General features: G+C 49.8%; 2 protein-coding genes across 3 annotated transcripts in view; one reads left to right on the forward strand and one right to left on the reverse strand.

Moving 5' to 3' along the window:
* The window catches only part of RIPOR3 (RIPOR family member 3), a gene marked incomplete at its 5' end in the record, with an annotated part of 38,423 nt that extends 28,832 nt beyond the window's left edge, over nt 1-9,591 (forward strand). The window contains 9 exons of the mRNA XM_081097688.1: nt 1,719-1,849; nt 2,269-2,392; nt 3,053-3,188; nt 3,772-3,933; nt 4,774-4,935; nt 5,442-5,644; nt 6,599-6,682; nt 8,042-8,132; nt 8,532-9,591. Coding sequence (XP_080953814.1) covers nt 1,719-1,849; nt 2,269-2,392; nt 3,053-3,188; nt 3,772-3,933; nt 4,774-4,935; nt 5,442-5,644; nt 6,599-6,682; nt 8,042-8,132; nt 8,532-8,632 — 1,194 coding nt within the window. The 3' untranslated portion in view covers nt 8,633-9,591. The remainder of the gene's footprint in view (nt 1-1,718; nt 1,850-2,268; nt 2,393-3,052; nt 3,189-3,771; nt 3,934-4,773; nt 4,936-5,441; nt 5,645-6,598; nt 6,683-8,041; nt 8,133-8,531) is intronic.
* A 1,262-nt stretch (nt 9,592-10,853) lies between these two features.
* The window catches only part of PTPN1 (protein tyrosine phosphatase non-receptor type 1), a 75,648-nt gene continuing 61,962 nt past the window's right edge, over nt 10,854-24,539 (reverse strand). For both annotated transcript variants that reach the window (XM_081097378.1, XM_081097379.1), the window contains exons 5-10: nt 21,583-21,720; nt 17,779-17,988; nt 17,248-17,409; nt 16,797-17,020; nt 13,822-13,993; nt 10,854-12,637 (exon numbers count right to left, since the gene is read on the reverse strand). In XM_081097378.1, the coding sequence (XP_080953504.1) occupies nt 12,614-12,637; nt 13,822-13,993; nt 16,797-17,020; nt 17,248-17,409; nt 17,779-17,988; nt 21,583-21,720 (930 nt within the window). In that variant the 3' untranslated portion in view covers nt 10,854-12,613. The remainder of the gene's footprint in view (nt 12,638-13,821; nt 13,994-16,796; nt 17,021-17,247; nt 17,410-17,778; nt 17,989-21,582; nt 21,721-24,539) is intronic.

A 24,539-nucleotide genomic window follows, 5' to 3' on the forward strand; every position in this document is an offset into this window, starting at 1 on the left:
AGAAAAAACAAGAAGAAAAAGAATAGTACCTTTTTTTTTTCAATTTTTTTTTATTTTTTTTTAAAATATATTTTATTGATTTTTTACAGAGAGGAAGGGAGAGAGATAGAGAGTCAGAAACATCGATGAGAGAGAAACATCGATCAGCTGCCTCCTGCACATCTCCCACTGGAGATGTGCCCGCAACCCAGGTACATGCCCTTGACCGGAATCGAACCTGGGACCCTTCAGTCCGCAGGCCGACACTCTATCCACTGAGCCACACCGGTTTTGGCTTCAATTTCTTAATAGCACTTTTTGGTAGAATAATCTGTCAGGAAGCATGCAGCCTGTCACCTGGAATTTGAGAAATTATACTTTACATAAAAATCTTAAAATCACACTGCCGTCGGGCAATAATTTTCAACATCTTGAGGAACTCTTCTTTTTTTGGCAAACCAAGTTAGTAGAATAAAAATGACCACAGGCTATGGATTTTAGGTTGACTTTTTAAAGAGAAATTATACACACATGTATGTGTGTGTACGTGTGTGTATTTACATACATACTCATTATTCATGGATTCTCTTTTTGTGAATTCATTTACTTGCAAAAATGTATTTATAGCCCCAGAATCAACGTTCATGGCTCTGTCAGGTGCAGAGTGACAGGAACTTTGAGTCACTGACGTGCTCATTGAACAAGGTGCCGTTGCCGTCTTGTTTCAGCTCCCTCACTGTAGGTGTGTCCCCTTTGCATTCTATTTAGTGCTACATTTTTGTGCTTTTTTTGGTGACTGATCTGTTTTAAAGGCCCCCAGGGCAGGGCTGAAGTGCTGGCCAGTGTCCTAAGTGCAGATGGCAGTGATGTGCCTCCCGGAGAACATACGTGGGTTAGGCGTGAGTCACATGCTGTTGGCTCGAATTCACTTAGGAATAAACAATGCATATGAAGTAAGGTGTCTTTAAACAGAAACACACATAAAACAAGGTTACACACTGGCCGCTGTTGAAAATGTGACCAGAGGCTCGAAGCTTCTGCCTTTCCCCGAGGAGCAATGGTTCCAGATCTCACCCCGGGGGTCACGGAGACTTTATAGAGCACCGCGGAGACCGAGGCTCGCACGCATGCACGCTTAGGCCTGCCACCAGGAGGCTCCGGGGACGGAGCAGGGGCAGCCCGACGTGCACCCCGACACGCACCCCTCCCTCAGCGCTGCCTCCAACCTCCGCTCCTTCCACGTCTCCCTGCGATCCGCAGGCGCCGTTGAACCTCCTGGAGAGGCGTTCGGCCTGACTCACACCATATTTTAAAACTAATTTGAAATCAGTCGTCAATATTTAAAAACAGGGCAGCTTCCCACAAACTCTAGGTTTCCAGCTTTCCTTAGAAAACTGAACGATCTGGCGACACTGGCCCCAGGGTCCCAAGCGGGCGGTGCCAGCTGGAGCAGCCGCTTGCCTCTCCAGGGAGGGCACCCCCTCTTCTACTTTGCATGGTCCCCCACTCCTTCCCCCACTGTCTCTTGCCCTGTCCCCGTGGGTGTCTGTGACCAGTTGAGACTTTTAGGACCTGTCTCCCTTGAGCTTTTGCACCAGACCTTGTCACATGCCACTCGGGAGGCTGCTTGGGGAGTGCTGTGCCCCGTGCTCATCGCCCGCTTGGGGGAGGCTGTTAGGGTGGGGGTGCTGGACGCGGGGAGTGGGGAAGGCTGCCCTGAGGTCTTGCTCCGTCCACAGCCCCGCGGAGGCCGCCGGGAGCACAGCTCGGCCGAGAGCCTGATGGAATGCATCCTGGAGAGCTTCGCCTTCCTCAACGCCGACTTTGCCCCCCACGAGCTGTCCCTTTTTGGAGGTCCCCAGGGTCCCCGGTGAGTGCTCCCGCCAGCACTGACCAGGTGACCAGCCTTAGCCCCTTCCTTCCTTCCTCTCCACCTCCTGCCTACGTCTCCCTCTGCCCGATTGGTATTTATTCTAATGATTTCTTGTGCCCCCCCTCCACCCCCACATGCCCACTGCCTGATACAGAGCAGGTCCCCAGGGACCAGAGTGAAGAGAATAGCTCAGCCTAGCCCCGAGCTTTCTGTTCCCAGCAATGGGCTTCTTTTGAATCTTAAAAAATAAATAATGATGGAGGATACGTAGAACCTCTAACCTTGACCTGACAGGCAGCCACTGCTCCCGTCCCCTCAGCTCCCACAGCACCCTGGTCTCCCTGGTCACAGCTCTCCCGGGAGGGCGGGTTCCCTCTGCCCAACCAGATGGTCACCCAGTTCTCCACTCAACTCAGAAAGGACAGGACCCGGCCGCCACCACCATCACTGAGAGAGTCATCCCGGGAGCTCACGACTGGTGCCCCCGAGCTGGACACGCTGCTCACGGTCCACCTCCAAGTCTGCAAGGCTCTGCTGCAGGTGCTACGGGGCCTGGGGCCAGGGGGGTGAGATGGAAAGGGAGGGACTGGCCCGGGAGCCCGGGAGGGGTTGGGAGTTCTCTGCAAAGGGCTGACCTTGACGGTGGCAGGGAGCACGGTGCAGGGGCCAGAGGCCCGCACCTTGAGAGCCATTGAGATTGAGAAGGTTCCCCTGGGGAAGCATCAGGCCAGGCCTGGGGGAGTCATGTGGTTCTTACGCAGCCTAAGCCCTGACTCAAAGGCAGTGGCTGGAACGCCTTCAGTCGCAGAAGCCAGAACTCCAATCCAAACTGGCTCAACCCAAAGAGAAAATCCATTGGCTCATAGACTTGACCAGCCCAGAGGTGGGCTTCAGGCCTGCTGGATCCAGGGTTTCAGATGCCATCATGCCTGGGCCTCTCCCTCTCAGCTCTGCTTTCTTGTGTGGGTTGGCTTTGCTCTCAGGCAGGCTGGTCCCTGCTGGTGGCAAAGGCCGCCCGTGGCAGCTCCAGTCGGACCCTGTGTCTCAGCCACTGTGGTGGAGGGGGCACTCCCAGGGGACAGCCAAGGAGCTACCACAGGGATAGAAAGGATGGGCCCGGGCCGGTGAGGGCCACGGTCGTGACGACTGACATCAGAGGGCGTGTCCGTGCTAACCTGGACCATGTGGGTTGCTTCCCAGAAACTGGCCTCCCCTAATCTGTCGAGGATGGTCCAGGAGAGCCTTCTGGAAGAAGCTGCACAGCAAAAGCAGGTTCTGGAGACTCTGTCTATGCTGGATTTTGAGAAGGTCAGAGAGGCGACGTCTGTTGAAGAGAGTAAGTAACTGCCCACCACCGGCTGCTCATGTGAATGGCGCACAGGGACAGGCTTTGAGGGCAGGCGAGCTCGTCTCCCTTCCTGACGTCCAGTTAACCGGAGCCTGGGGTGCCTGGCTGGACTGGGCTCAGAGACACTGTGGGGGCGGGAAGGGCGGCCACACAGCCTTGGAGAAAGAGGCACCCGCTCCGTGGTCAGCTGGGTGACTCTGGGCCTCTGAGCCGCAGCTTCCCCATCTGGGCAATGGGTCGGTGAAGGAATCCTCAGGACACACTCCAGGCGCACAGCGTGTGCTCACGTAAACAGCAGCTGTGACCCCAGTTGGGCCTCTGCCCCGGGCCTCCCCTTGTCCATGAGGACAGGCTGGTGACAGGAGTCGCCCGGGCTGCTGTGAGGACTGTGGGTGGTGCCCCGGGTGAGGCGCTGAGAGCTGAAGCTGCTTGTCTTCTCTCTGTCACCGTGGAGTGTGGGAAAAGGACACTGCATGTCACCCCTCAGCTCCCGACCTCAAGTCCCAGAGGAGGGAAACCTTCGGGCCCTGTGCTCGCTCTTCCGCAGTCGGGTCTGAGCCTGGGCTCTCAGTCCTTCCGCAGGCCGCGCGGAGGAAGGGCTGCCTGAGGCTGTGGAGGGGGTGCACCGAGCCCGGCGGGGTCCTGGCCTGCCCCGCCCCCACGCTCCTGAACCAGCTCAAGAAGACGTTCCTGCACAGAGTCCGGGGCAAGTACCCGGGACAACTGGAAATAGGTAACTCCCCGTCCCCCTGAGACGCTGCCCCCCCCCCCCCCCCCGGGCTTCCGTGATGCCACCGCGGGCCTCACCGCCATGCTAGCTGCCCTGAGTGTCTTCATGGCATCAGCATGACTGCAAACACCTCCTTCTGCTGGGGAGAACGAGGGGCCTGTGAGCCTGCAGTTAGTGGGCTGGGCCTTTTCCTGGGGGCAGGGTCCATGGCTTCCACCAGAACCTTGAAGGGTTAAGAAAGAACCTTCATGGAAGGTAGGCAAGCCTTTATCTGCCCCGCAGGGTGGGCTCAGAGGCACAGCATTTCCTGCTCACAGCTGGAGGGGACACTCACACTCCAGAAGCTGGCTGTCAGCAGCTCCGACCCCCACCTGGGCTGCTCAGTTGCCTGCATATTCCCAGTCCTGGCCCCAGCCTGGGGTGCCCCCAAGACCACCCACACCCGGGCCTGTGTGCGACCCCACCTGGAGCCCCCTCCTTCCCTGGGCACAGGCGGTGCAGGGAGGGACACCCACCCACATGCCCTCAGAAAGCCTTTAAGCCAGCGGTTCTCAACCTGTGGGTCGCGACCCCTTTGGCGGTCGAATGATCCTCTCACAGGGGTCGCCTAAGACCATCCTGCACATCAGATATTTACATGACGATTCATAACAGTAGCAACATTACAGTTATGAAGTAGCAACGAAAATAATTTTATGGTTGGGTCACAACATGAGGAACTGTATTTAAAGGGCCAGAAGGTTGAGAACCACTGCTTTAAGCTGACCTGGCCTCGCCAGCTAAGAAGCTCCTAGGGGGCGAGGTCTCTGTGTCTCACAGCCCCGTGCTGTGCCTCCTTGCCAGCGTGCCGCAGGCTCCTGGAGCAGGTGGTCAGCTGCAGCGGGCTGCTCCCCGGAGCTGGCCTCCCCGAAGAGCAGACCGTCACCTGGTTCCAGTTTCACAGTTACCTGCAGAGGCAGAGCGTCTCGGACCTGGAGAAGCACTTTGCGCAGCTCACCAAGGAAGGTAGGGGCTGGGAGCGTGACCGGTGGCCTCACAGCCACGTGCAACAGCAAAGGGACTCCAGCCGTGGAGGCCCCTGTCCCAGCTCCCGGAAGCCAGCTTTGAAGAACCACTGCATCTTTCCCCTCCAGCTGTTCTTTTAAGAACCCCAATTTAATGAGACCCCGCATTGAGCCCCTGTGATGAGATTAGCTCTAGGGGAAGAAGACTTCTCTCAGCACAGAGCAGAAGTCACAGCTGGCTATGATAGGAAGCTCGACTGGCCTGCGACCCTGAAGTCTGGGCTGGGGCTGTATAGGTTTTCAGGGCGGACTGGATCCCTTGCTAGAAAGCCTTCCTAGAGGTCCCAGGAGGCCCTGCTCAAGCCAGTCCAGATGGGCTTGGTGACCACATGGGCTTGGTCTGGGACTTGCTTTTCCATGGCTAATGCCATGGCCAAGCCAACCTGCAGCTGGACAGCCCAGCCACCATCAGAGGGGACCCCGGGCTCACTTTTCCGTCTCTTCCAGTAACCCTCGTGGAGGAGCTGCAGTGCACGGGGCAGGCCAAGGCCGTCAGGAAGTTGCAGGGGAAGCGGCTGGGCCAGCTCCAGCCCCTGCCCCAGACCTTAAGGGCCTGGGCCCTGCTCCAGCTGGACGGGCCTCCCAAGGTGTGCAGGGCGGCCAGCGCGTCTCTGGCCAGCGCAGCCAAGAACAAGAGCTTTCGGGAAAAGGTATGTATGAGGGGAGGTGGCAGCCTCCTGGCCATAGGTGTGGGAGGTGGAGGAAGGGGGGCTCTCTCTCGGAAAAGACCAAGGTGTGTGTGACGGGGGCTGCACTTGCCGCAAGGTATTTGGATTTAGGGATGCTCCAAACATGCACACAGCTCTCCTCACGCCATCGCCATCGGCAGCACCAGGCCTGGGAGGAACCACATGCCACCCACCTCCCTCACCTCCGTGTTTCTAAAGCAACGTTATCTATTTGGTCTTTGCGATGTCACGTGCATGTTTCTTAGAATTCCAGGGGTCATCCTCATTTACTTGCAATTAATGTGTAGCTGGCTGGTTGTGTTCAGTCCACTTTTTGAAAACCAAGAAATTGGACCCCTATGCCTTTCAGGTTCCTGGACCTGTGACTATTCTAGATTTAAGGTATCAGCCCCCGAGGAGGGCAATATTGGGGCCTTACTGTAGCCTCAGGCTCATCCCTATGTGCTTACAACAATTTTGTGAAGCAAGTGCCAACTTTATTTTCCAGAGGAAGTGACTTGGCCATGGTCATGTGACCAAGGGGGCAGGGGCAGAGCTGTGACTGGAAGAGGGTGAGGGAGGGGAGATGCTTTTCCGTCTGTGTGTTCAGTTCTGTTGTCCCGGCCGAACATCCGATCCTGCGTTAGCATTTCCTCCAAATAGCAGTTCGGGAATGCATTTCATAGACATTAGACAAAAAGAGCTTTCTGCACTCGACTGCTACCAGACCAATGTTTTTAGAGAGCAGCTCAGTACTGTAGTATACATCTCGGGACTTTGCACCTGGCCCAAAGATTGATGGATCATGGCCTGATTTTTGTTTAGAAAAAGGTAAGGGCTTGACTTACTGGCAGCAATTGGGGGACCAGCCGTGGGCACCGTGGACTGTGCTTCCGGCACCCTCCCCCCTTCATTCACAGCAGCCTCATTCCCCAGGCTTTGCTTTTCTACACCAACGCCCTGACCGAGAATGATGCGAAACTCCAGCAAGCTGCATGCATGGCACTGAAACAGCTCCGGGTGAGTGCAACCTGTCCTCACGGTGACGGAGAAGCCTGCTTGTGGTTAAAGTTAGTTCAAAACTTTTCCACCAGGACCAAAAAGATAAAAGTAATAATAAAAATCACTGCTGGCAAAAAGGGAGCTTCAGAGCTGGCCTGAGAGGAGCAGCCGGCAGCCCCACCAGCCGTGAGAATCTGCTTTGTCTCTGATGAAGAGCAGCTGGCTCCAGAAATTCACTTCTGAACTCCTGCATCATCTGCTTTAATATCAATTAAAAATGTCTAAAAGCTCATTGTAGAGGAAAAAGAGTGTAAAACATATGTACATTACCCATCATCCTAACAGAGGAAACTACCAACATTGTGGTATATTTCCTTTTTGTTTGTGGGCATGTGTGGGCACTGAAAATTGATATTATAGTTTAAAAACCGTGAACAAAATAATAACTTTTTGTGTTAGACTGGTAATGCCTTGGAATTTTTTATAAAGGATCTATCAAAGTTACACCTTAATTTAATCTACTCCCCTACGCTTATTGTAGATAATTTAGGTTCATTATCCATTTATTATAAATAATGTCATTATAAGCATTTTTGTGCATAAAGCTTCACCTCATTGCATCTAGAATTCTCATTTAAAAAAACAACTGCCAATTTACTAGGTGAAAAATAGTCCAGCACAGATTAAACACCCCATTCACTCTGGAATGGTTTGGTTATAATCAAATAGCCAGCCAGGGTTCCCAGTACAGGGTGCTGAAGTGCACTCTGTTCCTTGGCCCTGGAGAGCAGCCTAGGGTCAGGGGTCCCGAATCGGGGCCCCTGACTGCCCCTCTCCTAGTCTGACCTGGAGGGAATGGTTGGGAGACCAGGGAGGAGGTAGCAAGGTCCAGAGGGTATCTGATCTTCTCATTTTCAAGATGGGCCTGCCAGCTGTCCATACATCAATGCTAGTGGCCTATTTGCTGGCAGGTGTCAGGACTGAAAAATGAGACCCTTGCATTGGTGCTTTGGATGAACCTGAGCCCACTAGAGCAGCCCAGAGCCTTCAGGAAAACATCGGGCCCCAGACCATGCTAGGCTGGTCATGCAGGCTTCTACAAGTGGATTCTACCTGCTACCTAAAATGTCTCCTAATGGCCTTACCAGCATGGCTCAGTGGTTGAGCGTCGACCTATTGACCAGGAGGTCACGGTTCGATTCCTGATCAGGGCACATGCCCAAGTTGTGGGCTCGATCCCCAGTAGGGGGAGGGCAGGAGGCAGCCCATCAATGATTCTCTCTCATCGCTGATGTTTCTCTCTCTCTCCCCCTCTTCCTTCTTCTCTGAAAGCAGTAATAATAAAAAAGTCTCCTAATGGATCTTTTTCCCAAGCAGGGCATCGAAAGCATTGATCAGATTGCTGGCCTGTGCCAATCTGACCTGGAGGCTGTGCGAGCGGCAGCCCGGGAAGCCACGCTGTCATTCGGTAAAGTGCGCCATCAATCGTTTGTGCAGCGGGGTCCCCGGGTCCTTGGCAAGGTTGTGCTGGAGCAGCCACGGCCAACTCTCAAAAGAGGAAAATTAGCTCATGGGATGGCCATTGCTAGCAACCGTTTAACTGTATTTGGCCAAGGCAAGTTTCCTTCATGGTTAAGGTGGCAAGAAGTGCTTTATTTCCTCCTCAAACGTCAGTCTGTTTCTTGGGAATGAAAGCAGATGCAAGGGACATGATTCAGTAGACTCTGTCTTGGACATAAGGGCGAGGCACGAGTCGGCCAGTTAGGTGCACCCCAATGCCCCTGACCCCTGAGACCCAGGTGTCAGTAACTGCTAAGGCCATCCAAGGCAGGGAACAATCTGGTGACAAATCATCTTAATATTACAGGTGAAAAAGGACGCTTTGCTTTTGAGAAAATGGACAAACTTTGCTCAGAACAAAGAGAAGCCTTTTTCCAGGAGGCAGATGTTGAAATCACAATATTTTAAAAAAAACCTCAGCCGATGAGCTCAAATCTGGCATCTTTGTTTTTGCTGCTGCCCAGTCCTGACATGGGCCGAGCTGAGGATGGGGGCACACTGTGTGCGCCCTAAGTGTGAGCTGGCCAGAGTTCTCCGAGACTCAGATCAGTTATGAAGCCCCAGGGAACAAGTGGGACTTTTGTACAGGAGCACAAGGGATGCACAGCACTTCACAGGCCGGCCACTTCAACCGACCGACCAGCTTCTGGCTTTGAGAATTTGCTCCCCAGGATGCAGAGCCAGCCATGCTACGAAGGAGCTGAGGCCTGGAATAAAAGCCTCCCAGATGGCCTTGTCTCCTTGCAGTCAGCTGGCTCGGCACCTCTGGCTCAGCAAACACTGGGACTGTGGAGGCCGGCAGGCCTATGAGCTTGGTAAGGAGAGTGCAGTGGGTCCAGTCATTTCCACTGTACAGAGCCAGGGGTTCTGATTCAACTCTTAACCTGAGCCGTGGCCCAAATGCCTGGTGACAGACCGCTGCCCATGGACCGTCTTTCCAGCATGTTCAAGAGCGCAAAGGAAAGCAGAAGCCTCGAGTGTCACGTCAGTAAAAGCATTCACTGTGACCTCACTAAACAAAGTGAAGTCCAACTTCTGAAGCAAGTCAGCTAGGGCCTATTAAATAAATTGCTTCAGGCGCCATAGTTGGTGTGAGATTTCACTGAACGGCATGTTGCTTTAAAGACACAAAGTTAGTTTCCTGTTAAGTCTGAGACTCGAATGTGTCCTGAGCTGTTGTGTTAATGATGTCAAGATAACCTGGTTGTGCATGTGGCTATCAACAATGGCATCCAAGAATTCTGTAACTTAAACATTCTCATTTATGTTTCCTATATATATTTTGTGTTTTTCGATTTAACTTAGTATTTATTTGATTTGTTTATATGTTGAACTTTCTGAAATTTCAATTAAAAAGAATAATTTTTATTGGTGTTTCATTTTATCTGAAAAAAGTAAATAGTGGTTCTTTTCAAACATCCCACTGGGGGAAGCTGCTCTCCTGTCCCCGAGTGCGCTTGCTCCAGCGTGACGCTGTGGAGTGGGCTCTCCCACACAGGCAGGTGTAGGAAAGGCAGTGTGCCCCGAGGATTCTCTTAAGGCTCCCAGACGCCCTCTCCTACCCAGACACCATGAGGAATGGCCTTTGCCTGGCCTTTGGCCCCATCTGATTTCTGTTCCAAAGTCACAAATTTAGTTTTTTCCACACTGGCATTCCACCTCTTCATAAAAGCCTAGATGCCATTTTTTTGGTATGTGAAACAGACTGAAGCGACCGTGGGTGTGGCACTATCATCCTGGCCGCCACAGGGGGTATTGTGTGGTCACATGACCATGACTGTGCTGGTTTCCCACTTCCAGGATCCTGCCAGGAGGCCAAGCATAAACAGTTCACTCAGCAGCCAGCCGTGAAACAGTCAGAAAGCCTTGAAGGATGTAAGAAAATTCTTTGTACTCCCTTTGCAACATTTTGCAAGTCTGAAATTATTTCAAAACAAAAAGCCAAAAAAATCACTTTAGGGGAGATTTACATTTATTTTGTACAAAAAAGGAAGACTACATGATTTTGCACATCTTACTATTTCCACGTCAATTCTACATCGAACATGACCGTACGGAGGTACTGAGATGCGGTAACAACCACTGTGTCTCACAGGCAGTTGGTTAAGAGGCATGTTCTTGAGGTCTGAACAGCTTTTCAAACAACTTGTGCAAGTCTGTTAGGTTATCCAAGGGCCCTATGTTCCAAAGGTGGGTTCCGCTGAAGGAAATGGGCTGAGGCAGGACGTGTTTAATGAACTCCCACTCAGGAAATGCCCCAGTGCCTCTCGTGGAGGGCTTGTGATTCCTACATGTGGAAACTTGTAACCCTGCTTGACAGCATCTGCCTCACATCAGCAGGGATGGAAAGCAGGGTTGTCCATTCTGGTTTAGGCCCAGTTAAGCAAAGAAATGGGAAGCACCCCAAATCGATATTCTTTAGAAAAAAATTTTTTATTGTTGCAACTAAAATGCAAACCCATCGTTTTTATATGGCAAGTTGGAAAACTGTACAGTTTGACAGTTCTGTGAAATCACAGAAGACCCTGAGACGCGCCCCCCGCCCCACCCCATCATGCATCCACGTATACACACACCTGAAAAGGTATTATACCAAAACACCTCGCTTTTTTTGTTTGTTTTTATTTTTGTAAAAATGGTTTATTCCATGGCCATTGTAAAAAATAATGACCTGCTGAGTAAATATTGGTTTAAGGCATATAGCAGAGCAGCTCGCTACTTCTCTAACATACGTGTAACAAGATGGAGAGCCATCTGTTTTCCAAAGATAGGTTAAACCATTATATCCATTTTGAAATGCTACTATATATACACACTCAAACTACTACATACATATACAGGACTTCAAAAACAACAAGCCCAACTCAGAATGCTCACAGCCTGGCGCCTCGGCCTCACCCACACCTCACAAGGCTCTGCGGGGCGATGTCTCAAATGTTCCCACCACAGAGTTTCTCTGCACGGGCTTCTGACACGTGAAAGGCAAAATGTGAAAATGCTGGCAAAAGAGCAGCTCATGAGCTACAGCTGCCTTTTTTTCTTGTTAAAAAAGCCACTTAATGTGGAGGTCTTAAGTTCCCCTCACAAGAAGAGTCGTGAGCACCATCAGTCCCCAGGGTTCAAGGGCAGGGGCAGACAGGCCTCTCTCAGCAAGGCCCTCCCGACTGAGACAGCAGCCGGCTGACTCCAAGGGACCATCATCATCCAGGTTGCTTCAAGTGTGGTTTCCAACAGTTGCCTTGGTTCAAAATCACAGTCTTCTCAAGAAGAGTGTGCACTTGGGATAGTGGAGGCTGATCCCAAAGGTGTGTGTGCAGGGGACCCTGCTTGCCTAAACGTCCAGAGCGTGAGGTGTGACTATGGCTTCCCATCTCCTTGGAATGTTTGAGTTACAGTGGGACCCAGCCGGGCCTCACCAGGAAGTCACCAGAGTTTCATGCCAGGAATTAGGCCAGTATCTGTTACTGGAAACATCCCTCCAGTGCTGAACAGCAAATAGTTCAGCAACAGTCTTAGGAACCACAGCACGTAATGATCTGATCATGCAAGGGGAAATCTGACTTATACACGAGGACACTTTATAAGCAGAGATCTAAGTATTTCAAGCACGTGGTATTTGATCAGGACACAAGACTGAACATGCATTCTAATACCCACGGGGAAAGCGGTGATGGAGAATAAAGTTCTAGTAGATAAAACTGGGGCGGGGAATAACCGGACAGTCATCTCCTGTCATGTATGTTAAATATCCAAGTGTTCGTTATATATTACCCCACTGCTCTATAAACAAATGCCAAACCTCCTCTCACATTACCCACAGTGTCATGAAATACCCACTGCTCACAGCTGTCCTCCTTCCTCTGACACAGTGGGCTCATGGCAAAGTCATACGTTCTCAGCACTACCTGAGGGTTTATTATTGTACTTTTTGAGAAAGCCTTTCATGCAAGGCTGACATCAAAATGTTTTAATACATTATTGGTTTAAGAAAATGCTAGTGCACTATGGATGCCTCTGGGGAAAAAAATAAAAAAATAAATATGGAGTGGAGAGGCTCACAACACGCAGTCTCCGCAGAATCTCCCGGGAAAAGCCGTGTGCTGCCGTGCACAGGCCACCTTCCTCTGTGCCATCAGCATGGGACCCTCTTCTGCTGTCCTCAAAAAGACAGGTTGTGGATTTGGTACATAAAGAACGGGAGAGGGGGAAAGTAAAATGAAAGGGGTAGTTTCAAACTACCAACAGCTGGGGAGGGTAGTTTCAGTGCAGGGCAAACATCTGCCCCGTCAAACTGGCCACGCTGTGCGTCGGCCCTTACCTACCACGTTGCCTGCTAGTCAGGTGCGGGCTCTGTGAGCGGAGCGGGCAGTGGGGTGGAGGTGGGTCAGATTATGTGTTGCTGTTGAACTGGAACTGGAATGAAACCAAACATTTTCAGTTGAGCCCAGACCCGCCCAGCTGCAGACTTGGCACTACCTGGCCACCCCCAAACCCTGGCCACTACCTGGCCACCCCCACCCCTTCCAAACATCATCCCTAAGGAAAAACTGTGTGTTACTAAACCATCTGATACACTCAAAGATGGTCACCTGAAAAGAGGTAAAATTTTTAAATGATAAAAGTCTTGTGAGGTTATTTCCATGACCAGAGTTTTGAAGCTAATCCTCCCTTCCCCTTGCTTTAACAGCAACTCACTTCTCAGGTGTGGGTGTCTACTGAAATGGCGTTTACAGTCCAAATCAAGTGGAAACTGCTCCTTCTGGATCTCAATGGCAGGGTAAAAAGCCGGTGGCCACCCACCCTGTGGTGACCTCTGACCCTGAGGCAGGGTTCTCAAGGAACCCCGTTTTTGGATGGGTGCTGAGGGCAGGACATGAGCAAGATGGCTGCTACAAGGGATCAATGGAGACACGAATGAGGGAAAACCAGTGGGGACACCCTGAGCAAAAGCACAAGCCAGGTTTAATGCCTACAGACGGCCTTTTGTTGTTTTTCTTCTTAAGTGGGAAAGCTGGCAGGACCTGGCCAAGCTCTGCGCACAGCAGAGGAAGTGACTGAGCAAGTCAGCGTCCTATACCTTAAACCCTCTTCTGCAGAGGACTCTACATTCCTCAAAGTGTGGGAGCCTTTCCCTGGGAAATCCAATAGACATTGTGTATCGGGCTACACCAGCTGAGGGTATAAGAAAGTTTCATAAGCGCCTAGTCTTTTTCCCCCGCAGAAATAACAAAAAGCTGCTTTTTATAAAGGTTAAAAACAACAATGTGTTGTAACTCTATTTTCCCCCCAAAAACAAATGAAAAAAAAAGAAAAAAAAGAGAGAGAAAGAGATGTATTTGGCATTTTCTCTACTTACTCCTGAATAGGTAAAGGCCCTGAGATTAGACACTTGTATTCTTGGGACCACAGGGCTCCTTAAAACCCCAGTGCATCAATTCTCTCATTAGCCCTTCACAGTTCCGGACTTTAAAAGCTTTGATCTGTTTCTTCTGAGACTGGCTCAGACCCTTCCACAGCACTGAATGCTAACGCCAGGCTGCTGGCCAGTGCTTTCCGTACACATGGCCTCACCAGCACGTCCGTCAGTGAAAACATACCCTGTAGCAGAGGTACGCGCCCGCCGTGAGGACCGTGGCCATGCACATGTTGACCAGAAAGGGCTTCCAGTGAGTCAGCGCCTGGTCCTGCTCCTCCTGGGGTGGCGACGGCTCCTCCTGGGTCGGACCTGCCCCCACGACCCGCCTTCTGACTTCAGTGTCTTGACTCGTGCTGAGGAATGAGAGGGGCAGAGATGGGTTACTCACTCTGGGGAAAACAATGGCAAAGACACTATTATGGGGGCGGGGGAGGGAATTCTAGGAAAACGTGAGTCGCATGTATACAGACAGAGATTAGTGTTGCTTGACATGGGTCTAGGGACCACTTATCACTGCCTCCTCCCAGGGGTTCAGGTGGTCCTCAGAGCCAGGCCAGGGCTCAGGAGAACTATGGACTCCTTAGTGATGGAGGGTGGGGAAAGGTCTGAGAAGTACAGCCAATGGCGTCAAGACAAGTGCTAACTTTGCCCTGGAGTCTGCTGTACGGGAGAATGTTCCCATTCAGATCAGGGAAGGCAACGGTGTGGCCCACGTGCTTCCACACTCTCTCAGGACACCCTGATAGATGCTGATCCACAGGGCCTTTGTCGCTGTTGACATGAAGACCCCGCACATTCCCACTGACCCTCTGCCCACCTCTCCCAGGCCTGAATCCCAAGCACTAATCCAATCCTGCCAGGGGGACCCTTTCCCGGGCCTCCTGTGTGCAGCCAGTCATCTAGCTGCCTTCATGATGGTGACCCGGGGGGGCAGAGGGCAGTGTTCTTGCTCCAGGGCTGTCAGGAGAGGCTCATGGGCCCATGAGAAGCCAGGCCCCTCTTCTCCACTCCCCTCCTGCTCCAGGCCTCTCCTTTCCACCCTTGCCTCCATCAAGGAGGCCCGGGCCACAGAAGTTCAGCCTCACACATGCATCCAGGGCCTTCCCATCCCAGCAGCATCTTGTGCCTGACAAAGCCACCTGAAGCACCACCTTCCCGGGAGACAGGAGGAGGCTGCAGGAGCACTTGGTTGCAGCGCCACCCCTACCCGGCCCTGGTGCAGCACAGAGGTCTATGGGCATGTGGGCTCCCACAGGTACCCAGCAGCACTTATGTTCTTGGTACAACTACAATTTTTTCTGGAGCCCTCTGGCTTTTAGCTTCCCAAATTCCCTATTTCCCTACACAGCATCTTCATACACAGAATGTGAAAGGCACTGCTCTCTCCACAAATAACAGAACACAAATGCGACGTAAGTCATTTGCAGCCTGTTTCTCTCATCCTTGGCCCTTTGTGAGCCCCCAGACGGAGCACACTGGCCCACCCTGAGAATGTCAACAGAGGCCCTGGGAAACCGGGCACAGCGTCCCTGAGGTCAGTGATACTCAGCACATCACAAGGCACCTGCTCTGGGAGGCCCACGGGACAAGTTTCTCTCCAGAACCAAGTGTGGTGTTTCTGTGATAAGGACCAGTGCATGAAGGACCTGCGGACTCAGGTCCATGAGTCAGAACTGGTGCCTGGGTGAGATACTGATTGTGGGGTACACATGGTCACTCGCTTTCTTGGATACTGCCACTCCAATGTCCAGCCACATAAGAACCGCCAGTTCCATTCTTTCAGAGCTGCAGAGCATCCCGACAAAGGGAGAAAGAGGATTTACCTAATCCATGGGTATATAATTGACTCATCTCTAATTTCTCCCCATTAGAAATGATGCCGCAACAAACACTTCTTCCTATACAATCTTTGCACATTTGTTTGAGAACTACTGTAGGCTAATTTTCTAGAAGCACACAAATTCTGGGTACAATGTGCACTCATCTTAAATTACCCACCAAAACAGCAGGTACCAAGGACACTGCCTCCCTAGATTCAGGCTGGAGCTAACTCCCATTCGTTCTTCTTAGTTTCCACTGTGCCATCTCTTACAGGCAGTCTTCCTTGACACTCAGGGAAGGCTGAGTGCCTCTTCTCCGCATGCACCCATCACATCACTGACCACAGGCTCCCACTACAATTTCCTGTCCCCTTCCCAACAACAGGGTCTAGATCATAGACCAAGAGCTATATTCTAGTTATCTCAGTATTTCACATGCATCAGTAGGACAGGATAACCTTTGTTAAACTATAAGGGAAGCAGCCCTGCCGGTTTGGCTCAATAGTTAGCATGTCAGCCGGCAGACCAAAGGGTCGCAGGTTCAATTCCCAGTCAAGGCCATGTACCTTGGTTGCAGGTTCAATCCCTGGCCCCAGTTGGGGCAACAATGGGAATCAACCAATTGATGTGTCTCTCTCACACTGATGTTTCTCTCTCTCTCCCCCGCCTCCCTTTCATTCCCTTTAAAAAAAAAATAAATGGCCCTAACCGGTTTGGCTCAGTGGATAGAGCATCGGCCTGCGGACTCAAGGGTCCCAGCTTCGATTCCGGTCAAGGGCATGTATCTTGGTTGTGGGCACATCCCTGGTGGGGAGTGTGCAGGAGGCAGCTGATCGATGTTTCTCTCTCATCGATGTTTCTGGCTCTCTATCCCTCTCCCTTCCTCTCTGTAAAAAAATCAAATATATTTAAAAAAAAAATAAATGAAAAAATAAATGGGTGAGGATTAAGAAAATAATAAACAAGTATAAGGAAGCAAAATGGCAATCCACTTGGGTCAAGATTACCAAGTTTAAGTTCCCAAAAAGACCATTTTGGGGGCTGAAGGTACATGGTCAAGCATGGACATCCCATTTCTGGACTGGCTGGAAGCCTGGGGGAGGGGACTGTCATCACTGGGCAGGATGCCCAGCACGCTGGACTCCTGATACCAACCAGCACCACAAGGTGGTGCTAGCACCCCACTGAAGTTGGTCACTTCCCAGGGCCAACCAGTGGCTCCATTCCGTAAGGACATAGAAGCACTGTGTGCCAACAGGAGGCTGCATCCACAGGGTTTCTGAAACAGAAGGTCATTTCTCCTCACCCCCAATAAGCCAGGACCATCTCACATTACCTTTCTATGTTACAGGGGACACTTAAGGGGGTTCTGGTTTCTTCCTTGATGGGGCCATCTTCTTTATCCTCCTCGGACTCATCCTTTATCCACTGGTGGTTTGGGAAGAACTCCCTGCATTTCCCATTGTGTGGCTCCAGGATTCGTTTGGGTGGTCGGGGAGGGGGTGGGACATGCTCAGGTGGGGGCTCCAGGTCCTCGTGGGAGAGCTCCTTCCATTGCTCCTGGAAAAAGCAGCAAATGGAGCCCCATCAGTGTTTGTGCCTGTCTGCTCTGCAGGAAATCTGTCCCCTTTCAGTGAGCAGAGGTGATGGCTTGGTGAGGAGTTATCTCTGCTTCTCAGGTCTCTAGACATACACTTGAAGATGACAGTGTGTGAATTTTTACAATGGACAGCTCCCTTCTTCACAGACAAAAACTGGAAATCAATGAAAGCAAAAGCAATGCTGACCTGCACTGAAGAGTCTCCCATGATGAATTTGGCACCTTCGATCACAGCTAGATAGGAGAAACGGAGCTGGTCTGCTGTCTGGATCAGTCCCATCCGAAACTTCCTCATTTCTAACAGAACTTTCTTGATATCAACAGAAGAAGGGTCTTTCCTTTTGTCCATCTAAAAGCCAGATAGGAGACACAACTCAGCCAGCCCAACTCTCTAGTGCCCACTCAGAAAAAAATCACAGCAGGGAAGGCAGGAGTCTAGAAAATGGGAGCCAGTGCAGCAACATTGGGACCATGTAAGCAGGTGGGAAAGAATGAGAGACAGGGGATTCTTTGGATCTTCTCGGATTTCACTTTAAAATGAAGAATATCCCTCTGAACCAAGCTATTTGGGGTAAAGCTATTTTTATGGAAGGGAAGTTGTTACAAAGGGAAGATCAAAGATTGTTGACTGCAGAGACATTACAGAGAAGCTGTCCAGGCCAGAGGAGAGTTTACAAATGGTCCCTTCTTTTCCTGGGTTCTTCAAGGGCCTCCTTACCAGCAAGAGACAGGTGTCAGCAAGACAGAAGGTCCCCGACCTGCCGATGCCGGCACTGCAGTGCACCACGACTGGGCCGTGCTCCCGGTTGAGTGACCCCGACTCTCGGACTTTGAAAAGAAAGTTCAGGAATGAGGCTGGCGATTCGGGGACTCCGAAGTCAGGCCACGTGGTATAGTGGAAATGTAGGATCTCTCGAGTTTCTTTAGACTGAAAGAGAAAAATACTCATGCAGATTCTAAGAGAATTATCTGTACAGAAATCGCAGGTTCCAAGTAAGCACGAAGTGCCTCCATTCACTCTAAGAACAGCTTTAATTCTCAGATTTTCTCCCAAGGACAATGAGCCCCCCAGGTCACAAAACACCAAGCACCGAGGTGCCAGGCCCTGGGCTTGACACTGGACCACAAGCTGCTCTTGCTCTGACTTTACTTCCTTTAGGATGGAACCTCTTCTACACTATCCCTCTCACCTCTGCTGTCTTCATTACAACTGATTTCTTTCTGCCCCACAGCGACACTGCACTGCCACCCACGATGACCATGCCATAAAGCAGCATAAGGTTTCACATGAAAGAGTGAAAACATAAATGGTGAGTATGTGGCATCAGCTCTAGGTAACTCAGGGCTTTATCAGACTATCTGGACATCTCAGAAGATCATCATTTTAGAAAAAAAAAGGCAACCAACGTCACCTCCAAAGACTGGAGGTTGCCACATGTAGCTTAATACCCAGCTGAAGAGATGATCCTGAGCATTTACTTCATTTTAGTGCTGAGCACATTGGTTCAAGGCATGTATTCCCATTTTTCAGATTAGGAGACTGAGGCTCAGAGGCCAACCCTCCATTAAGTGGAGGAGCAGGAGTTTCAATCTAAGTTGGCTTGACTCGAGACCATGTTCAGAGCCAGTTTCAGTAACTTTTTAAAATATATATATTTTTATTGATTTCAGAAAGGAAGGGAGAGGAAGAGAGAAATAGAAACATCAATGATGAGAGAGAATCATTGATCGGTTGCCTCCTGCAGGCCCCCTACTGGGGGGGTTGAGCTTGCAACCCAGGAATGTGCCCTTGACCGGAATCAAACCTGGGAGGGACCCTTTAGTCCGCAGGCCGATGCTCCATCCACTGAGCCAAACCAGCTAGGGCCAGTTTCAGTAACTTTTGAAAGGAGGACCCTGGCCTGTGTCCCCAAGTGTTTCTCCCCGGCCCAGTCTGCTTCCATTGGAGCAGAAAGAAGAATGACTTCTGGTGCTGCTTCTAGCTCTGCTCCTTCCTCTGAGCCTAAGAGTCCAGACCCAGAATGGACACCTGATCTCCAGTAGCAATGATCAAAATGCAGTTCTGATTGGGAAGAGAGCACGTAAGAGCTTTCTAAGCTAAAGGCACACCGTACATGGGAACCAGGCACTGGGTAAGTAAGGCCTTCAATCCTTGCAAAAGTGGGCATAGGAAGAAGGTCTGAAGGAACCATGCCAGCCTTGAGGGTCTCTTACAAAGCAGTGCCAAGGACCATGGCAGTGCCTAGGTCACCTGGACAGCAGCTGATGGAGAAAGGCTTCAGGCCAGAGACCCATTTACTAACACTGTCTTCCTTCATTTGGCAAATGTCCACAACATGTCTATCATGTGCCAGCCACCATGAGGTAAAGATACAACCCTTGCCCTTTCAGAGCTTACAACTTAGTTATAACAACTTTCCCTGACCCTAGTGTGATGAAAACAAATGAAAGGACCTACAATAAACACCAATGACCTAAAATCAGAAAAGACTACCCACATTCAACCCTGTGCCAGCTATTGCATACACTGCTAACTTTCTACAGAACTGGGAAAAATCTACCTATGACATTAGGGTAATTTATAGAATCACTAGAGGCCTGGTGCATGAAATTCGTGCAAAGAGCTTGGCCCTTGTGGCCCCGCCCACTGGTCATTACAGAAGGTCGTTCCAGAAAGTTCCGTCCGGTCTATTTAGCGTGTTAGCTCTTTATCATATAGGACACTAAGCAATTCCATTCTTTCCTCCCTAGCAAATGATCTCCTAATATTTTACTGGCTTAAAAAAGAAATGCCTCTTCTATTTTTTAGGGAAAGAAAAGCACTTAATATATATTTAAAAGTTTGCCAAAGGTGAGTTATCTCTTAATCCTGAAGATGATGTGGGTTATCTCTTGTTTATACCCTCCCTCCACCTGCCCAGCTTCTCAAGGAATTCATTCTCGATCTGTGCTTGAACAGATACATATGTCCGAGAAGAGACTTTTTAAAAATAAAGCCTGTTAGAGCAAACAGATCCTCCTAACTAACACTGAGGCCTCTGAGCGGCTGTATCTGCTCCACCACCAACACAGCACAAACCTCTTCTGCTCCATCCAAATTCCGTTTCCCTCAACAAGCAGGAGAACTATTCTCAAGAGTTTACCAGAAGACATTCTTAATATATCGGGCTTGCAAATGCTCAAAAGCATTTTAAAAAGTCTACTACATAATCCTTCAGGCGCATTCCAGCCTGCTGCCAACATTACTCCTGAAAATCCTCCATCAAACCCCTCCATAAATCACTCCCTTGAGCCTCAGTGCATGGCTAGGGCAGGGCTCACAGCTTGAGCTATCACAGAGGGAGAAGAGAGAGAGCACTCAGATAAACCACACGGCTGCATTCCTCAAAAGCCACGCGATTTTAACCTGTTCTCTACTTCACAGTGACCTGTGCTATGCTCTCCAGCTACTTCAACTACTAAATTCAGCAGCTGGAGTCATGATGACTGGAGAGCACCTAAGCAACAAACGTAACTCAGACGCAGATCCTTACTCTTTAATGCTGCCTGGAAGCCCCAATCCATGTGATTCCCACCCCGACTTTGTCTTTAATTGGTCATCTGTGCTGCTCCTAGAACGATCACATGTGACTTCAATCCCACAGCACTGCTAACCCTTCCTGAGCACATGCTCTAGGCCTGGCGCTGCTCTAACACTTCACATATATTACCTCCTCCAACTATCAGAAAACTGAGACACGATGAGCCATCTGCCCCTTTCCCAGAGCCTGACAGTTTGCTATGGTGGGCCAGGATCAACCCCAGGCACTCTAGTTCCAGAAGGTAGTGGCTGACCACCTCGATTGGGCATGTCCCCAGGAGCTGCCTTGAGCTATGGGCTCCTCAGAGAGATGGCTCCAGGTGAGTGATTCAGAATCCTCAGGGGCAGGGCCTTCTGTGGTGCTGCTTCTTAACACAGTGTCTTGCCATGTTCCAGCACCACCTTTTACTAATAAGCCAGCCTTCAGTATTATCAATTCTTCCCACAACAAATAAACCTAAGACCTCACCTAGAAAACTTACACTGGCTATGAATCATAGGAAACTGGGCTGAGCCCTAGAAGGACCCTTTCCCCTCTCTTCAGAAGACAGGCCACAGACAATGAAAGAAGGCAGCATGCTCTGCTGCTATTTAACCTGCAGGCTGACCTTTCAATCCTCTATACCTGCAAAGGTAGGAACAGATTAACTTTTAGATAAGAAACTCCCCTCTCCTAAGAACTGTTGTTGCCTAATGTTCGAGTTTAGAGAGAGAGAGTGAGCTCCATAGGAAAAGAGGTATATAAGACCCCTCCCTTGCCACTCAAGACACCTCTGATGATATGGTAAATAAGCAGGTAAGGTCTGCTCACCATAGTGCCAAAACCACATCTTGCTCAGGGTATACAAAACCAGGAAAATTGGAATTGGGTAATTATCACCCAAAGAAAAATAAATCTCAACCAGTAACCGTGTGAAATACTTAAGTACATGCCATACTTACTGTCAGGTTTTCCAATTCTAGTTGTCGTACTGTGTAATATGACTTAATATCTTCAGAGATCAATGTTAATTTCAAATTTGTGTCTTCAAAGATCATTTCTTTTTCTTCTTCTTGTGGCCAGTACTGTGCACATTTTAACTAGGGGAGAAAATAACAGCGAATTACTGTGAGCAAATGACTGTTTTCCTATGACAGAAGGTTCGAAGTACCTTCCATGAACTTGAAGAAAACCCAAAGGCCTGAGGTTTTCTGACCTTGGAAGTCACCATTAGCATAACCTCCCTTCCCTTTGGGGAGATAGGGAGGGGCCTGTGAAGATCTAATCACGGCTAGTTGTGCAGGCGGGGTACAGACTTCCAAGCCAGCAGCTCCCTGGTAATCAGACAGTGCGGTGTTTCATGGGAAGCCATATTACACAAAATGTTCAGTCTCTCACAAAGTACTTTATGTAACCATTTTAAAGATTGCTAGGAATCTGATCAGTGCTGTTGGCATAGCGCAGACACCTTACCCTGGGGAAAATAACAGGCTAATTGAAAACATGGCTAGAAGAGACCATTCGAAACACTTTGAAAGATTGGAGGGCTGATATTACATGAAAACTATCAGCAAAGGTTTGGAGAGGGGCTCCTCCAAGGCATGGGATCACCCACTGCCTCATCCTGCACTTTCATTCTGCTCTGCTTTGCTTCAGTTCAGAAAAACACTATTGATGTTTTAGCTTAATAATTTCAGAAACTACTTTATGGTCTTGAATAACCTTTTCTTTAAAGCAAGTAAAATTCCAAAGATTTGGTTTCATTTAGAGTTTAAGAATCTGACTCACATTTTATGGCATATTTTGCTTGAGCTAAATTTCTGTGCCAGTGCCTATCATTTCTGCTTGCTGATGACTGTTCTGGTCAAAAACAGCTGGTAGACGAGGGCTAAGCTGTCTATGATGGAACCTCAAAGATGTTATGGTTTCCATAGAATGAAGTATCAGTGTGTGCAAACAGCTCCTTGGGAAATGGTACAAATTCAAGACACTTGTAATTCAACATGCAGTCAACACTCAACACCACCTCCGAGGCAAAGGATGGCTGTGTCTGAAATGCCACAGGAAGTGGAGGGAGTCCCTCCAGGGCCAACTGTCTATCAGGACAGGCTGTTCATGCCCAGCAGTGACAAGCTAGCCAGAGGGAAGTGCTGAGGAGAAAACACTATGGATGTGCCCTGGGAATTCAGAAGGGGTAGATGTCTCAGGCTGGCTGAGGTTATGGGAAAGAGATCAGAGAAGGCTCAGTGGAAGCAGCAGGCTCTGACAGCGGTATTTTGGAAGGATGTCTAGGAATTCCTAGGCACTGACTACAAAGAAGCCCATCTCAGAGGAGCAGCGGAAGACGGGGCCAAAGGAGGCCCTAGACCACAGTGACTCTGGCAGCAGGCCTGGGAACCTGTGGCATCCATCACCTGGGCAATGAGGAGCCAGGAGGCTCTTGAGAATGATGAACACAGAACCACAAACGCCCATCAATCCTGCTCTGCTAAATCTGCACACGACCAAAAAACAAAGCAAAAACAGACAAATCAAGAACACCAACATGCGATGCCAACACGACATCTAACTCCACGGTCCCAAAACAGAAGGCTAATAGGACTTTCTAAGAGCCTGGACACAGGCCTGTTTGAAATTCTTGGCCAGCTTCACCCCTGTCACCCTCCCCCCCTATTGATGATGAGCTGCCAAAGATAAACTAACCTCTGGAATGGGGCCAATCTGTCAGCATCGAGGCAATTCTGCCTCTCAGGACACAGAAACATTAATGAAAGGCAAGACCCATGCTTGGCCAAAATAGGTGGGGCAGCTGGAAGCAAGACTTTAGAAGACCTTTAAAGGATGCGTTTATTCCCACGGGTCAAATAATTAGACCTGTCATTCCTTAAGACCCCAGAAACAAAGTGATTGTCTGGGCAAGTTCAAAACCATGTTTGTTGGCAAGAGCACCCAACACGGCAAGTGCAGAGAGAATGGGATAAAGGAGCAGAGACACAGAAAAGCCCGTCACCAAGAGGCCAATGTTTTCATGTTTCCTGGGCAGGGAAGATGAGTTTCTAAATCCCACCTCCATACAGCAAGCACCCACTAAGCCTAATAAAGCTCTGTAATCTGGGTAAAGACCAAGGCTCTGGAACTCTACAACTGAGGCATTCTGGCAACCCTAAGTGTCAATCAACCGGTGTTTACTTTTGAGAACTCTTAGACATCTACAGTAACATGCCACACTCTGCTCTGTCATTTCCTGTATAAAATTTGTTTTAGAAACACAAAATAAGCACAAGCTCACTACTTCCTGTTATCCTATTAAAGAGAAATATACGACCTGAAAAGAAGAGTTAATTAGAAAGCGGTCTTTCTCCAAGATTCCAACTGAGGCATGCCTTGGATCGGCACCAAGCAGCAACATGGCCGTATTGTCCTAGTTGCTGTTACTGCCATGAAGGCAGATGTGAATGAGCTGTGTATGTATGTGAAAGGGAGAAAAAGAGAGAGAGTGCCCTTGGGACCTCCTAAAACAAATAGCTAGGCAACCTGAAGAAAAATCTATGAAAGTCATCAGGGGGACCCTGTGAGTCCAGTTGGCTTTTCCACAGAATGATCAACACAGAGAACTAAGCAGAGCATGAGAGAGATGGATGAGCCCCAAAAGCACTTGAAATCAAACAGCACCTTTAGTAGGGATTTCAGGAGAGACATAAGCCATACTTCTGGAATAACAAGCTAAACTCACCTTGTTTATTTCCCCTGCCTAAACAACAATCCCAATCCTACATACATATCACGTTCTACATTGACACGCCTACAGTTAATACTGAAATCAAATCAATTTGGCCATTTGCATGACCACAGTCTAACACACACAATCATTTTCTGCACACTGTTTTCCAGGAAGCACAGGGTCCCAAAAGGGTAACAG

The sequence above is a fragment of the Myotis nattereri genome (assembly GCF_964212035.1).
Source record: "Myotis nattereri genome assembly, chromosome: 8".
NCBI lineage: Eukaryota > Metazoa > Chordata > Mammalia > Chiroptera > Vespertilionidae > Myotis > Myotis nattereri.